The 17,416-nt window shown below is 36.5% G+C and overlaps 1 protein-coding gene across 1 annotated transcript in view; it reads left to right on the top strand.

The window, feature by feature from the left end:
• Positions 1-17,416, top strand: part of UBN2 (ubinuclein 2) — a 46,890-nt gene that overhangs the window by 16,146 nt on the left and 13,328 nt on the right. The window contains exons 4-11 of the mRNA XM_064655205.1: positions 5,851-5,988; positions 7,194-7,306; positions 8,341-8,839; positions 12,282-12,352; positions 13,044-13,173; positions 14,527-14,645; positions 15,254-15,367; positions 16,685-16,828. Coding sequence (XP_064511275.1) covers positions 5,851-5,988; positions 7,194-7,306; positions 8,341-8,839; positions 12,282-12,352; positions 13,044-13,173; positions 14,527-14,645; positions 15,254-15,367; positions 16,685-16,828 — 1,328 coding nt within the window. The remainder of the gene's footprint in view (positions 1-5,850; positions 5,989-7,193; positions 7,307-8,340; positions 8,840-12,281; positions 12,353-13,043; positions 13,174-14,526; positions 14,646-15,253; positions 15,368-16,684; positions 16,829-17,416) is intronic.

The following is a 17,416-nucleotide window of genomic DNA, read 5'->3' as shown; positions in this document are numbered from 1 at the left end:
CATCTGATGTTTGTTAAAGTGATAGTAATGTTTTCTTGCTTCTTCTGCAAAAAATCTTACCCTTTTTTAGGAAAGAATTTCTTAATTTTTTTAATCCTAGATTTCAGCTAGGTAGTTTAGGACTGCTCATGTGTCTAATGACCTCTGGAAAAACTGTGAAACTGAAAACTCTGGATCTGCATAGGTACTTGAAAAAATCTGAGACTTATATCTGACCTTTGTAGTACCACTGTTTAAATTTGTGTACATCAAGACTGTAGGAGTAAGAAATAACTAAGAATAATGGGTATAGCAAGTTCCTTCTTTTTTGCTAAATTTAGTTTTTTGAAGAGCACAAAATTGCTTTTCAAAGTAATCTTGAGCTGTTAGAGGGGTAGATCATGGCCTAAGATCAGCTATTCTCCATGAATATTTGTTTAAGCACCACAAGGAACCTAAGTGTTTTCAAAAAAATACACAAACAATATGATCATTAATATAATATAAAGGGAGGCTTATTATATGCCGAAATAACAGATCTTTGATAAGAACATTTGTCTTAAGTATCATATATGGAACATCTGCCCTTCATGTTAAATCAAGGGAAAAGGAAAGTGTAACTTTTCTTCTACAGAATCTTCTGGCAGCTCTGTAACATGAAACCTGGAGAGATTAAGTAATACATTACATAATTATTTAACACTGAACTAGATTTTCATTGTGGGTCAGGTCAGAGCTCAAGCTCTGAAAGAATTGAGTTGTACAGATAAAGGTGGTCACGTGAAAGGTCATAGGTTTTATTACTTAAACTGAAATGTTTTCAAGGTGATAAGAATGTCATCTTGTTGCACTGAAGGTCACTTAAGATAATAGCCTAACACTAGTGACTGGTGAAAAGGTGTAAAAGGTTTGATGAGAACAGAACAGGACAATAGATGTGTATTGGTACTTCTCTCAAGGTACTCTGGTAGGCTGACTGATTGCAGTATCCTGACTACTAAACTAGGATTCTCCTACAAGGCTACCCTATTCTACTCGACTACCCTGAGCCAAGTATTATATCTTAAATAATCTCTTATACTTTTTTCTGTTGACCTCTGCCAGCTGTCCTCTGTCTCAGGGTTAAAAGGAAAACAAACACCCCCCCCCCACACACAACTTGCCTATGCATTTTGGAAGAGGAACCTTCTTTGCCGTGGGAAAGCTCTTTGTGCTTGCTTTTTAAAGTCACCTTGGATTAGCAAAGCAGTGTATTGTTCCTCCTTAACCTTGTTCAGGATTTCATTTTATGTTCCATTATGCTGTATTTTTGGAATGATGGTTCTGTGTTTTTGTTTGAAAACTTAGCCTTAAAGGAGAGCAAAGCCTGAGTGTGTTTCAGTTCTTTAAATCTTTAAGAAGCATAGAGATCAATCCGCTGTGTATATTTAAAGTATCTTGAAGTGTGTAGTGAACTGTGTGAATATTCAGTCCGCTTGACTGAAGCAACTGTATTTGACATAATTTCAGTAGCTTGGCTTTTATTCTGTAGTCTAATGGTGATCAAAACTAAACAGCTGCCCCCATCCCAAGCTGGCTAGAGCTACCTCAGAAATAAACTGAACAAGGGAACAAAAATTATCCCTGCTTATCTTTTAGCTAAACATTACCTGTTTGACAACAAATAATAACAAGCTACATTTGTTAAAACACTCTAGACATGTTTGCACCTGGAAATTGCATTTCCAGGAATTAGTACAGAAATGCTAAAAAACTTTTTCACATGTGTACGTCTGTATATTGTTGTCTGGAAGGGAGACGAATGAGGAGGATCACAGTCAAAATATCTGAGGATTGTGGTCAAAATACTCAAATACAAGAGTAGACAATATTAATGTAAAATACTGCTGTGGATCTGCATTTCAGAAATAAATTGGTATAATCCATAAAATTGCACTGTTCTTGGTATAATAATGAAGTTGAAACCAGTGAACTTATTTTTAAAAAAACTAAATTATCTTTCATACCAAAACATTTAATTAGTTTAATGGCACTAGAAGTATAGTAATGTAGCTCAAGGACAACAGTTTAAAATAACTTATATATGTACCTGCTTTTAGATGGTCAGACAGTACATCAGTCTTGCTGTTTTATCTGCAGAATGATTCCATAATATTTTGTAGAACAAATCCATGTTCACAGGAGTCAATCATATATCAATTCCTGTCTGTTTGTAGGTCTGAGATTTTTTGATTCTCAGTCTTGGAATGTGTAAGGAAGAGCAGAACACTGTAAAGGACTTCAAACTTATTTTCCTTAATAAGATAATTCTGCGATTTCATATGTGGAAAAAGGTAGTGCAAAGCAAAACCAATTCATGAGAAGATTTAGAATTTGCAGGAGCCATGTTCCCTTTGAGAGTTCTGAAGGCACTTTAAAATGAAGCTTAATCTAGCTGTTACCAATACCTTATAGATACTTATTTTTTGTTCAGTTAGGATAGTAGAAAATACTAAGCTTAGCTCAAAGGAGAGGATACTAGATACATTGTGATCTGCAGGCCCCTATTTATAAAATTAAACACTGAGTTATAAGTTATACCCTGTTCAGTAGGCTAAGATTTTGGTAAAAAAAACGGTTAAAAAAGGGTTAAAAGGGTTAAAAAAATTTCTGAAGGTCTGGCTAAATTCATAGTCTTCAGCAGAAGCTGTTGAAACCTCAACTGCTTAGTTACACATCCACATCTTGCTGATCTTATTTGCCTGTTGACTGTTATGGAATACATTCAGTCTGTATATTGAATGAATTTTGCCTTTCTCTTTGCCTTGTTCCTGTCAATTTGTGCTACACAGCATGTTGATCCTTCAAATAATTTGCTGTGATTCATAGCTTCCTCACTCATGGACTGTCTTCAGTCCTTATTTGTGTGTTACCCAGGCCTTCTTTACTGCTCTGCATCTAAGTTTTTAGTGTGTTTTCCTTTGCTTGTTCTTCACTTCATATGATAGTGGTCCCAGCTTTGACTGTGTGCTTTCTCCTTCAAACTTGGCAAGTGCTGTATTCTTCTGTTTTGATCCTGTACTGCCACAGCCTTGCCAATTCAGTTCACACCCTGTCAGCTCAAATGGAGAAAGCGCCCGCTCTGTCTGTTAAGCACTGTGGATAATAATCTATTTTCTCTTCTTTCATTTTCCTTGCACCTAATGATGGTAGTTCTGAGAACTGTGGAAAAAACATTAAATTTCTCTGAAATTCTTACCCAGCCTCCACTCTCAAGTTTACTTTGTGTGATCCTCATGGTCTCTCAAGGTGAATGACAAGTCCACAACTAAGCCACTTTGCTTTCATTTTGTCCATTTAATAGATTCTCCTGCTTTTTTGTGCTAGCTTTTCATATCATCTTAGGGTATTTCATAAATCCTGTCACCACTTTTCCTTTCCTGTTTTGTCTTTCTGTACTGCTTGTTGAGCCCTCCATTCTGAGCAGATAAAAAGTGTCTACCTATTTGCTCATTAAATCCCTACGTAGGTCTCCAGTTCAGGCTCCTTCACCAGCTTCCTTATTAAGTATACACTTACTATTCTACTCTTCTGGATAACTTTCCTTCTTGTTTAAATGTTTTTGGTAGCCCAGACATTTCAGTTCTCAGACCATTTTATCTTCATTATATTTTGCATGGCATGGAGAGGGAACTGAAAGAAGCTGGTAGCTGACACTCCACTTTGCACTCTGTGTGTGTCCATTTTGTGAAGGTGATCTCAAGTCTTCAGATCGCGTTGTGGCAGCTAAATTTGTCTATTTATTTATTCAGCCTGTTGAATTTCATCTTGAGACTTGCAATAGAAGGCCTGCTGCTTCAAACTTCAAAATAAGTCACACTGCTTCCTTTGCAAGTATCTCAATTTTTAATCATTTGGCTGCGCTACCAAACATTTACTGCTTACAGTTGTTACTCAGAATTGACATTTTCCTCTGCCAGAGTGCATACCTCTAAGGTGTGTCAAAATCCTATCCTTTGTTTTAGAACAAGGGCAGAAATCAATTCTTAGTCCTGTAAATGCTTTCTCCTTAATCTTCATTGGCAGGTATGTGTCTCAAGCATTCTGTTTATGCTTCCACAGAGTATAGTTTCTAGGATTATATTTGTTGCATATTAAGAATACTGTCTTACAATTTTCAATATTTAAAAGCTAAGACCCGGGTAGTTCAGGACATCATCCCACTGTGTGGTGATAATGGCATTATCAAGGCAATCCTTCCTCAGTTCTCTTGCAAACACTTCCATGGCTTGCCTTGTTGACACTTTTATGCATAGAGCTAGAATGAATATGTTCATCCTCCCAGCCTTTTTGAGAATTTGCTGTTAACAAGATATTTCCTAGAGATTAACAGTTTTCTGTTAAAACTTGGAGAATGTCATTCTGAGGAGATTGAGGGTCATAAAATAATAAAATTAATATTGTCAATATTTTTGAGATACAGCTTTAATTCTAACCTGGAAATTTCTTCATAAATATGAAGTACGTTTCAAAATAAAGTATTCATAAGAGTTTGAAACATTTTGTGGTGTTAAAACTGTCTGAACAGAGTGAGAATATGTTTGACTTCAAATGAAACAAGTCCTGGCATTGTGGTATTTGTATAAGAGGCAATGTTGTATTAAACACCTAAAATTGGGAATAAGTTAACAGATACCATGGCCAAGTTTGTCATGTCTGGGATAGCATTTTTAACAAAAGAAAACTTCAGAGAACTTTCTGAGAAAAGTAAGTTTTTGAGCAGGACAGTGTGGTTAGAGTTGGTACTAAATGTAGCATGTGTTGGAACTTCTGAACACGAAATGCACTGCAGAGATTGGTATTAATGAAAACTGTGGCAGTCTTAATGAAACAAAGTGTATAATCTGGGGAGGTTTTTTTATACTTAATTTACAAAAATATCTCTGCTATTTTCAGTCACAGTTCCTGGATATAATATCCAATTCTGTACAATTCTCATACAGATCAGGTTTCTTTCACTGCAGTATAGCGATTGTACAGACTGTCATCTTTTTAGAAAATCTGGAAGAAATACATTCTAGCAATCATTTATAGATAACTTAAAGGGCCTGTGGTAAAAGTATATGACTAATAGAAGGTAATTTGAATTGCACATTGTGTCATAAAATTGAAGGGTATTCAATAGAAATGTTGAGCTTTAAAATTTAAATTGATAGAGGCAGGTTTGTTGGTTTTGTGGTTTTTGTTGGAGTCTTCTTTTGGTGGGTTTTCTTTGGATTTGTGGGGGGTTTTGTTTGTTTGGAGTTTTTGGAGTTTGTTTTGTTTTGGTTTTTAATTTGTTTTCAACCAGAGATGTTGCTGCCTTGCTTGTAAGGCTGTCAGAAATGAAAACAAATAGTTCATTATATGCCTGCTTACTTTCTGGCCAAACCAACCAGTGAATAATCAATTGAAGTTACTCATGAACTGCTGGTGCATCACTGTTCATATGGTTTATGTATCTTGAGATTTAACATTTAGCATAATGTAACATGCTGTAAGAGACCATGCTGGGTGGAAAAAAGTTGAAAGTTTTTGGGCTTTTTGTCCTCACTTGGCAGGGGGAATGTATGTGTGCCCATCCTCATTTCCTTCAGAAAGCAGTACTTTTAATGCTGTAATCCTGTCTTTTCTTACAAAAAAAGGGCATTGTTTTGAAAATTAAAAGGTTACTCTGAAATTAACGTTGTATGCCTTGGCCAGTAAGTTTACAATAGCATTGCTATCCTATTTCTATTCTAGCAAGCTGTGCTGTATATTGGTATATAATTTTTCATGCAGAGGGACTGGTAAACGAACTACATGTTCATTTTATTAAGAAATGCTGACAAGTTAATCTTTTTTCCTGCCCAGTATGATGAATTGGTTCCTGCATCCCTGACAACCAAATATGGAGGGTTTTATATCAACACTGGTACACTGCAGTTCCGACAGGCATCTGAATCGGAAGATGAAGACTTTGCAGAAGACAAAAAACATAGGCCACCTAAAGTGAGTGATCTTAATCAGGCTTTTATACAGAACAACTAGCTAGGTGGACATTGGAAATACTTGATACACTTAGAATGGTTCAGATGAAGAGACCAAATATAGAATGATGCATGGTACTGTTCTATTGCATTTTCTGTTTTGTGGCTAGTGTACTGGCATTCAGGAAATAACTCAGGATGTCCACAGGCTGTCCAGTCTGTGGACTAACAATCTGTTTAGGCAAACTAACAAGTTGTGCCCACCCGTCTTGAACTGACAGATGATTCTGTAATTTGATAAGCATTTCATTATGAGATGAGAACTTAAATTCTTCAGTACTGCTTTTATGATTTTGCACAAAGCTTGCATGATTTGAAATTGTTCCTAATATTCAGAATAACATTTAAACCAAAATATATGGTAAAATAAACTCAGTGCATAAGAACAGCTATATTAAAAATTACATATACAATCTTTCCCAAAAAGCATGCTGTTCTATAAACCTTAACAAGTTATTATCAATGCAAACATAATTACATAGGCCGTTCACAAGTTCCATGCCATTCCAAGAACTTACTGCTTTCTGATGTCCTTTCCTGCTCTATAACTCTTTAAATTTAACATAATTTTAAGCTCCTTGTAGTGGGTCTGACTGGGATGCAGTTAACTTTCTTTATGGCAGCCCATATGGTGTTATGGTTTGGACCATGACTAAAATAGTGTTGATAACTACACCGAAGTTTTGCCTGTTGCTAGCTATGTTTGCACAGTGTGAAGGCTTTCTTTTTCCCTGTGCTGCTCCATCAGGTAGTCTAAGGGTCAGCAAGAACTTGGAAGGGGAGACAGCCAGTCTGTATTGACTAACAGAGATGATCCACACTGTGCAACTTCATAGTCAGCGATGAAACTGTGGTAGCAGAAGAAGGTGGAGGTATTCAGTCTTCCAAGGCTGCCTTTGCTTGTGCTGGTTGGGCATCAGTCTGTGTGTCCCTTATTTTTCTTATTGAAAACTCTAAATTCAGTAACTGTTTAAAAATTATTGTGATTGACACTCGTCAGTAACTGCAATTGCTGCTAGGAACCCAGTCGTACAGTTTGCCTTTATGCACACTTGAGGTGTTTTTCATGGCTCTGAATTGGAAGGTGTAAAGAAAACTAAATGTTTCTTACTGTAAAAGTTCTTTAGGATGGAAGAATCATTGTCCATTATTTTATCTCTCTTCTAGATAGCAAAGTTAAAAGAAAGTGAAGATCGTGGAATGAAGAAGCGCAAGCGGAAAGAGGAAGGGACAGAAAAGGAGAAGAAGCCTCGGAAAATGAAAGTTCCTAAGCAGTTGGGGTAGGTTTCTTTCTTTATAGGAACCCTTGAAGTATATGTGAGGTTTGATTTCCAGATTGTGTGCCATAGCAAGATTATTACAGCTCTTTTGAATATGGTATTTTGAAACTATAATTAATAGCTAGTAGATTTTGTTTCAGAATTTGTGTGGGGGTTTTGTATGGATCAGTCCTAAAAGCTAATTTTTTTTTGTCCCCTGAAATTTTGAACAAGGAAGGACAAATCACAGAAGAAAAATTTTGAGTCTTATGAATAGCATTAAGCTTCATTGTCCCACCCAACATCTTAGGTTGCACTAAGAATTACATCTTCTAATGAAAACTGATCTTCTTTCTATCCTCTTGTTTCTAATCTGGAAAACTATAAATACAACTTAATTATTCTACGTGTTTCTTACTGACTTTGTGTGTGCTTTCCTGAGTTCTTAGGCTAGCATAGAAGGATTAGGGTGGTGGGTTTTTAAATTGGCTTTTAGAAAACTGTCACTGAGTGGAAGTTGTCTTATTATGAATACTCGTGTTGGTATTGAAAATTTATTGATCTTATTTTTCATCAAGGTGATGAATTGGTGGAAAATTCTCAGTTTAAGTAGTATATAGATGTTGAGTCTGCATGTAAAAATTCTTAGCAGTGAAGAGAATTTAATATACACGGTGTGCCTAAACTTAAAGCAACTTTCCATCATTCAGGAGTCTTGAGAGGCAAGTTTAAGTATTTTAGTAGCACAAGTCTGCTATGAGTTTAACAATTGTGCCAACTTCTCTGTAATGAAATTGAGAAGTCAAAATGAAATAACCTTTGAAATAACCTAATGTCTGCCAAACTTAGCAAAACAAATCAATTCACAGCAAGAAATCACATGACCACCAAAGCTTTATGCTAATTGGTAAAATAGTCTGAAGACAGAAGCACCAGGTACTTGCTTCTTCCCCCTGATAATTTTTTAATTGTACTAAACTTTGAGTTTTTTGTTAAAGGTTACTAAGGCCTCAAAAGTCACATGCATGCTAATGAAAGATTTCTTTCCTCTGCAGAGTAATGGCCTTAAATTCACACAAGTCTGAGAAGAAGAAAAAGAAACTGTATAAAGACTCGCTTTCTCTGGCTGCCATGATCCGTAAATTTCAAAAGGAGAAGGAAGCCATGAGGAAGAAGGAATCTAGTCCAAAACCTCCAGTGACTGTCGCAGCCCCTACCCCTAGTAAAATTCCTTCCTCCTCTCTCAGTGCAGGAAACGATATCTCTGACTTGAATCTTAGGATCAACGATCCTGTCCTCTCCATTTTTGGTAGCACAAATGAACCTGAGCTCCTGCAAGAAACTGAAAGTGCCCTGGAGATGCTGGGAGACATTGACTTTGACAAGTTGCTTGATGGCACTTCTGATGGCAGCCCGGTATCTGAGCTGTCAGGAGAAAATGGAAATGTCACTCAGGCAACCTACACCTCTCAGGTCATGACACCCAAGCAGGTGCCTGCCCTCCCAGAAGGTCTGCCTGTGCTACTTGAAAAGCGCATTGGAGACCTTCGAACAGTAAGTATGAATTCACTGGTAATGGATTGCATTCAGGAGTCTGAGAGAACAAGGAAGAACAATTAGGACCTTGGGTGTCATCCTTGAATTGCTGGCTGAAACTTTAAAAATGAAGAATTGATCTTAATGTCCATCTTAATGGCTGTACTTATACTCGGATGAAAATAGGCACGGAGATGATTGCAGGCCAATTGTTCAAGCAGTGTTTGTTTCACAGTGGAAACAAGGTTTTCTAAATGTTCTGTGTACACTAACTTGTAATGTTTATTTGGGTTTTTCTCCATAATTGAAGTATCAGTGTTACTTTAACTTGAATTATTAGTTGGTGTAACGGATGGGTGTTTTCTTATTTTGGAGGAGGAAACCTGAAATATACCCGCACCTTACACATCAATGTATTGAATTTTTGGCTTTAACTTGCCAGTTGTGGAAAAAAAAAAAGAAAAAAGAAAACAAACAAAAAAAAACCCGCACCAAACCCAGAAACCACCACCCAATTACAAAAAACAAACCAAACAACCTTAAAACTGAACTTTTTCTTCTGGAAGGTTAGAATGGAGTCCAAACTTTTCAAAAATGGTGATGAATGGTATTAATTCAACAAGTTACAAATATCACAATATCTTACTGAAAGAGATCAGAGCTATTAAGGTGTCATATACTCCTTGTTTCAGCTGTGGATGTTATCTTAAATTGAGAATAAATTTGTTGTTTGATTGTCCACATTATCATATTAAAGCTTTTCCTTACTTAGAATAAAGTGCAGCTTTTCCTTATGCAGAGTAAGTTTTGTAAAAGTAGTTCAAGTTACTGCCTGTTTTGGACAAAAATAAAATATTTTAAACAGTGGCAGAGCTTGCTTTGCTGCAGGATAGGTAATGATAAAATGTGATATTTATCTTTCCTGTATGTAAAGCGTTCTAGTTTTCTTACTGATTTTTCAACATACCAAGCTAAATACAGCCAAGGGATTAATATTTACTAAAGTGAAAGAGATTCTGTCTACCTTTTGAATATTCAGGTTAATTTTGCTAGGAATCAACACAAGCTTCTAGCAAAACTGCAGAACTGGATTAGGCCAAAAGTCGGAAAGTGTTAGTGACTTGCCCCCAGTAAATTCATGTTGCTTCACTCTATAACAATCCACAAACAGTTGGAAGAAATCTTCTATTTGGTGGCTCTTGGCAAACATAACTCTTGAAAGAATCATCAAATGGTTTGGGTTGGAAGGGCCCTTAAAGATCATCTAGTCCAACACCCCTGCCATGGGCAGGGACACCTTCCACTTAGACCAGGTGGGAACTCTTCTGTCTTTGGCTTTTGACAGTGTCTTCTGGAAGTCTGTTGGCTGAGCAGAGTAAGTCTGCCCTTACACTGGGGGAGAAACTAGACTGTGTGTTGACTTTAAGATTGCAACTTCCATACCTCCTGCAAATTGCAATCTTCCAAAAAGCACTAAAAATAAATGTCTTTTCAAATACTTATCAGGCTCACAGCTTTAGAGCTCTTCAGCACAAAGACAGATAAGTTTATAATGTTGTAGGAATAAGCCAATGTTCCATGGATGGTGTATAATACATCAAGATTAAAAAAAAAGAATAAAATTAGCCACTAACTAAATTTAATAAAAACTTCCTCCCTTACTTTTGTAGATTAATGTGTTCTAGTTCCCTAAGTGGGCAGTTCTGAACTACCATGACAGAAGGCAATATTGTACACAAGCAGGAAAGTAAAAGGGCTTTTTTCAATTTTTTTGAAGGTAACTGTCAAGAGAATATCTGTGGGGAGAAAACCCAACCACAGTTTAGTAATAGTGATGAAGTTTTTGAATCTGCCAGTGTTGCTCTCTTAAAAGCTAGCAATACTGTCCAGTACAATAGCATAGTACTGGAATTGCCTTTTAAGGTCTACCTGGGACTGAAATATCAAAGCATATATTTCCTTCCACTTTATATAAACCAGACGATGATGCTAATCCTTGTGTTAATTATGCTTAAAGATACTGGATTTCAGACTTTCAAACTTGTCTTTTTGGTATCCTATCACTTGTAAACATCTATAACCTTTCTAATTTTTTTAGCAGGACAAATACTTCAGTATTCTTAAACAGATAGTACCATCCCCTCAGCAGCTGAATTTATGGTAGAAAACAGTGAGTGGAATGCAGTCCTTGCAGGAGCTTAAACTCCAGTATCAATGTTCATGTGGTAAAACATTCAGAACAATGGGCTACCTTATGGTTTTGATAGAGTATCACACTGTTTTCCTGTGCAGTGTAGAGTTCACAATTCTAGAAAATATTTTTCTTTCAAACTTAAATGGGCCAGTTACAAAGAGCAAGAAAGTAAGTATTTAATAGTAATAAATTCATTTTATCAAGTTAACACTTGCATTTATTTGTAGTTTTTAAAGACAGAATTAGAGATTCTTAATTATTTGAATATTCAGCCTTGTAGCATGTTGGCTGCCCTTAATGTTTGTCAGTCACTATAATGATACCACACTTGCCCACTTTTCTGCATGCGTACCAGTTTCCAGCTTCTCTAGATATTCACTGTCTGGTCCTGGTGCCAACATATAAGATGACAATAAGCCTCTCAAAGTGGGGCTCTTTTTTCTCTTGACTTCTAAAAATCTGCAGGGTAGATCAACACTAGTGGTTTTTGTAGAATGGTACAAGGAATTGGCTTTCTACTGTAAGCTGTCATTGTTTGTGAAAATAAGCATCTAGGCAGTAAGAACAAAGATAAAGGGATTCTGCATGGGAATTCCTGTGAGATCAGTATATGTGTGTGTGTGTGTGTGTGTGTGTGTGTATATGAGGCTGTCTTTTTTTTTTTCCCTGCGCTACAAACAGACTCAGGAAGAGACCAGACAAAAATATTAGAGATATAGTCTAAAGATGGCACCAGAAAAGAGGGATGAAGTATTCCTCTAGCATACATAATCCTTTTGTAGAAATTGCAATGAAGGTTTGAGATGGATCTAAGAAAACTGGGAAGTTGTAACTGGGTAAGGCAGATTACAGGTAGAAAAAGATGGAGTAGAAATGTGGTAATGCTCTTGCATGCTTGACTTGTCAAGCAATGCTCTTCTTCTTAGAACTCACAGTAGCAGAATGTTGTTGGTGTTGAGATAATAAAACATCTCTACCGTTTCCTTTCTTCATGGTTGTTGAAACGATGAATGTGTTAACATCAGTGATCCAGGCAAATTGCAAGTAGAATGATTGTTTGCCCTAGAGCAGGGCGTTTATTTGAGTATAACAGCAACAACCCTAATTTTATCTAGACAGCCGAGTATAACTTGATTTTGTTTATTCTTTTCCAAGTAACATTATCTGGAAAATAAGAATGTGATGCAGCTGTAAAAGTAAAGATACAAAGACTGTTGGGATAAAGTACTCTATGAACTTGGATACTCTTTTTTGTTGTATTTTCAGGCTGCCAAGATGTTTGATGAAGAAGGCAGGAAGAAGTTTTTCACGCAAGACATGAATAATATTCTTCTGGAGTAAGTGCTTATCTGTACAACCTTCCCTTTTTGGAAAGGGGGTAAAAGGAAAAGTACAGAAGAGGAAGTATTATTGAGGTTGTTCCAACAAAGCCCTTAAAAGTCAATGAAGGTAGATCAGTCTAAGCCAGTTACTAGCTAAAGAGATTTATATATGAATACAATTCCTGTCATGACTGTCTGTCTTTATCCAGTGTAAAGTGTTTTGTAGTGCCCTGGTCTTTGACTTCATGTGTAAAGTTCAACAAAACTGCTGTTATTTGCTCCTGTCCCCAGTTTTGTAACTTAAAACACCTTCAGCTTTCATGAGGGAAAAATGCTGGCTTTTTTCCTCTGTAATCTTCAGCTAAGTGTTTAATATTGAGGGTTCTGTGTTCATAGAATATGAAACAAAAAGTAATCTCTAGAAGACTGTAGCAGTCAAAATTGTATCAATTTTGATTTGTAATGGTGGGTGTAAACAAAATTTGAATGCGTGTTCAACATTGCTGGACAAGTACATACATGAATGGTTTCTTGCCATCAATTGGGACTTCCTCTTTTTATAAAAAAGCTTACCTGAAAATTTCCCAAGCTGCTATTTTTAGTGCGCATAGTAGAATATGCTATGCTTACAAAGCTTTCTTAGGTTTTTGTTCAGTTGTCATCTTGGAATGCCTCACTGATTGACTGTCTCCTGTTTGTTTGTCAGTATTGAGCTACAGTTACAGGAGGTAAATCCTGCCATCCGCAATGGAGTGTACTCTCACCTGGAGGCTTTTGTGCCATGCAATAAGGACACTCTGATAAAGCGTCTGAAAAAGTTACACCTCAATGTCCAGGTAACGACAGGGAGATTCGCTCCAGCACAAGTCAGTTATGTGACACTGATGAGAACTCAGTGCAGGAGAGTAGAACAATAGTAACACAGTCTCAAATAAATCAAAATATTTTGGATTAGTTGCTAGACCAGTTTAAAAGCTTTTTCCCATATAACTGCTATTGTTGCTACGTTAGGAACAAATATTTTAAGTATTTCAAAGCCTTTATTTGAGAATGAAGTGCTTTCATCTTGAAAGCTTAGTACAGGCTATGAAAGAGTGTTTCTGCTGTCATCTGTGATGATTTCTGTAGTCACAGGGTACATATCAAAGTAGCAGAACTAGAGAGCCACAATAATTATGGTTATGACAGGCTAAAAAAAATTTACCTTTGTATTCACTTTTGTGTCACAAAAAAAGGAAGGCTAGATGGATAATAGGTGACCCAGCTTCTATTTTTTTGTGCAAATTTCTCTTACAAATTTCTCTTACAAATACTTTGTATGCCATTTTCAGTCACTTTTCTCTTGAAGAATGTTTTTACTGTTGAATAAAAAAGTTATCTGTGACCTGAAGTATTGTGACCAGATTCTTTAGATAAAATCCAGGACTAAATCTTGTGGAGGATCTGAAGATGAATGCAGAGATCTTGGAACTTGCTAATAAGGCAGACAAATTCATATGCTATTTCTAAGCAGATAGACGTTATAGAATATTCTAGTTCTTCTCAGTAAGCAGTTAAAATTAACAATGTAAAGTCAGAAGATGTAGGAACAGAATTTAAAACATGTAGGGAAGTGTATAGTATATTACTTTAATGTTAGCAGTTCTTAATATTTGGAGACAATTCTAAATACGTAGTCCTTACCTTTTGAGGTACATAAATTGCATATAATAACAATCTGATACTCAGATAATATAATACATATTTATATTTTGTTCATTACCTAGGATTTTTTTATACCACAGAGGTTTTGGAAACATGATTAACTGGATATTTATTTGCAAGTGTTAAGATACTGATTGGTCAGTTCATCTCACATTTTCCCCTCAAGTGTTTTCCCCTTCCCTATTTTAATTTAAAAGTGGTATTTAATGAGATCATGCCATAATGTTTTGGACTATTCATGATATTCCTTGTGACTATCTTTTGCTATTTCTGGTCTCAAGACTTAAGTGAGAAATATATGTATTTATATAATGCTGTTGCACCTAACAGGATTCAAGTGCCATGTAGAATATGGCTATTGAAGTCAATACATAGTACTGAGAGTATTACCTTAGGAGTGAGCAGGAGATAACTTTCTTGAAATGATCTGAAATGCTCTTTATTTTACATCTAACAGGACCAGTTTGGTGTTTCTCTATTTGCAGGATGACCGCTTGAGAGAACCATTGCAAAAGCTGAAACTGGCTGTCAGTAATGTCATGCCTGAACAGTTATGCAAGTATCAAGAGGACTGTCAGGCCCGCAATCAAGCCAAGAATGCCAAGTAGGTATTTCTGGAGATTGTGCATGCCTGTTCTAGAGACCAGATGGAAGTCTTTATGCACGTTGTTCATCCTTGAGCTCAGAAAAGCACTCAGCTCCAGTTTACAGGTGTCTCTGTTTTGAATTGTACAAAATACTTAGTTTTGTGTAAGTATCATCTGACTCCTGAGAGAAATTCCGTTAACTGAAGGAGGTAGGTCTTGAGAGAAAGAAATCTGAAGGGTTACTGGACAATTCCTAAATTGGTGAGGAGAATGGTGTATTCCTTGTTCATTCTAATTTTTTCCATTATAGTTAACTAATTTTAGACTTGGAGAAGCATTAATATTTTGATAAGCATCCTGCTATTTCCCAGCAGAGGCACTACACAGAGCTTATAGTGGCATCCATGAGAGCATCTGTACAATGTGTCCTGTTTACTTGTCTCTGAGGACCATAAAGCAGTGGGGAGAGGAAGACGAACTGTTTATCCTTTCAGGAAGTATAATGAGAATCTGAAGACAGGTCCTTTGTGGGTTTCTTTCCTCATACCTTAAATGACACTATTTTTCAACGAAATAGTTTGTCTGTGTAGTATACCTATAAAGAAAACAATGGTTCCAACTGTAGGTTGCAAACGGAAGATGAACGAGAGAAAAATGGATCAGAGGAAGATGATGATGAGAAACCTGGAAAGAGGGTTGTGGGACCCAGAAAGAAGTTTCATTGGGATGACACAGTGAGGTGAGACAAAACTACCTCTTCCACCAGTGATTTTCACTGACTTTATAAAGTGATCTCCAGGAGGATGTTATTACACAATACTTTGAATAAATAACTGTTCCCAGAATTACACCTCAGAAGTTTTGGAAAGTGTTGGTGCTAAATATGCAAAGTAGAATTCTGTAGTGCTGAAAAGCCTTCTTCTTTAACTTGAAAGGCAAGATCATCCTATGTCCAACCCTTTCAGGTTCCACTGCTTGTTTTTCTGCTTTATCCAAATACATGAGGATTTTCTGGCTCCAGGACTTCAGGTTTCTTTAAGCAAAGAACAGATGTGTAAGCAGAGTTATAACTGCTTCCCACCTGTCTAGGAAGGAATATGTTAGAAAACACCAGTGAGCACTAAAGATTTCTGCCACAGTAGGACAGGCTATCAAGATTGGTGATGCTGGTTTGGCAAGCCTAACAATCCTTTGGCACACCAGCACCTAGAGTGCATGAATCTTAACCCCTTCTATTCCCTGTGAACACAAATTCTGTATTAACTCTCAAAAGCAGATTCTTGTCTGAAATTATCAATTATTAGAGTTGTGTTTCCTAGAGTAGATGTTAATTGAAAACTCAGATTACTATTATTTAAATAATCTAGGCTTTTAAGCAAGCAGATCATTCTAAATTAGTAATTTCTCATGCAAGCTAATTTTAAGTACAAATATGTTTATATATTACTTAAAGGGGCTGGTGGACTTCTCGCGATAAGTCTTTTTAGTATGTTAAGACAACAGGTAAGAAACTTTCATGAAATATATACAACCAATATACCTTGGACTGGCCTGGAGGGAGCCATACTTGAAGAAGAGATATTTAAATCTCTTGCTTTTTTCATTCAAGAGGCTCTGAAAGGCTGATTTACTTAACTGTGTGCACTTTTATATTTTCTAGGACAATAAAAGAATCTCTGTCAGAAAGAATCTTCTGTTGAAATACTCAGTGTAGAATGGATTTCAATTCCTTTCAGACAAGTGAGAGAGAGGTCACTGTGAGCAAAGTGAGAGGACATGTTTCAGCTATGAGAAAACCACAGAAAATATAAAACAAATTACAGAATAATAGTAGGATGAAAATAAGAGCCATACGGTCTGTTGGAAATGGAGGATAATTGACAGTGGTAGCTCATACCGGTTTGTAGTAGCAAATTTGTGCAGTGCAAACATCCAAAAACCACGATTGGAACTGAGCACTTCCTACAACTATCACTGGACAGCAGCTTTCATTTCTCAGCCGTTTTCTGCTGAGTTTTTGAAAGGGTTGTTTCTTTTCTTTTGTTTCTTTTTGCAGGTCTCTGTTGTGTAATCTTGTCAAGATCAAGCTGGGATGCTATGAGCTAGAGCCAAATAGAAGTCAGTCTGCTGAAGATTACCTCAAAACCTTTATGGAAACAGAAGTGAAACCACTTTGGCCTAAAGGCTGGATGCAGGCAAGGTAAGATACCTGCTTTATAAATCTATTCATTTTGGTGTTAACTATTTTTTGAATCTTTTTTATTGTCTTACATTTGACCTCAATCATGTACTATTAATATTGGTTAGAACTTTAGAGTACGTTCGTGAAGCTGGAATATTTTAGAATGAATGTTTTTCCAAAATGAATTTTTCTGTCTTGTTTGCAAGCCTGAGAGTGAAAAAACCCACTCTTTTCCTTGGAGAACTGTTAGATTTTTGTCATCTGCTGGGGACTGAATCTACTGAAGCTCGGAACATAGCGTGTGATGCTTTGTTTGAGGGGAAAGTATGAGGCAGGAGGGTAACTGCTTGGGAAGTTCTTTGTGATATAAGAAGTGATAGTGATATAGAAAGCAGTTTTGCCTGTATGTTGTCACACTGCATTATCAGACTGCTTACATAGACTTTAAAATTATAAGCTGCAATTTCAACACTAGTGTTCAGAAAGCACTTAAGATTTGTGCCTTCTATTTCCTGTATGCAATTGGGATGCTCTGTGATACTGCAGTTAAAAATACACTAGTTTCCATAATTGCTTCCTACTGCCATAAGAAGAAACAACCATACA

Source organism: Pseudopipra pipra, chromosome 5 (assembly GCF_036250125.1).
Source record: "Pseudopipra pipra isolate bDixPip1 chromosome 5, bDixPip1.hap1, whole genome shotgun sequence".
In the NCBI taxonomy this organism is placed as follows: Eukaryota; Metazoa; Chordata; class Aves; order Passeriformes; family Pipridae; genus Pseudopipra; species Pseudopipra pipra.
The sequence above is the reverse complement of the archived record's forward strand: the minus strand, read 5'-3'. Positions and strand labels throughout refer to the sequence as shown.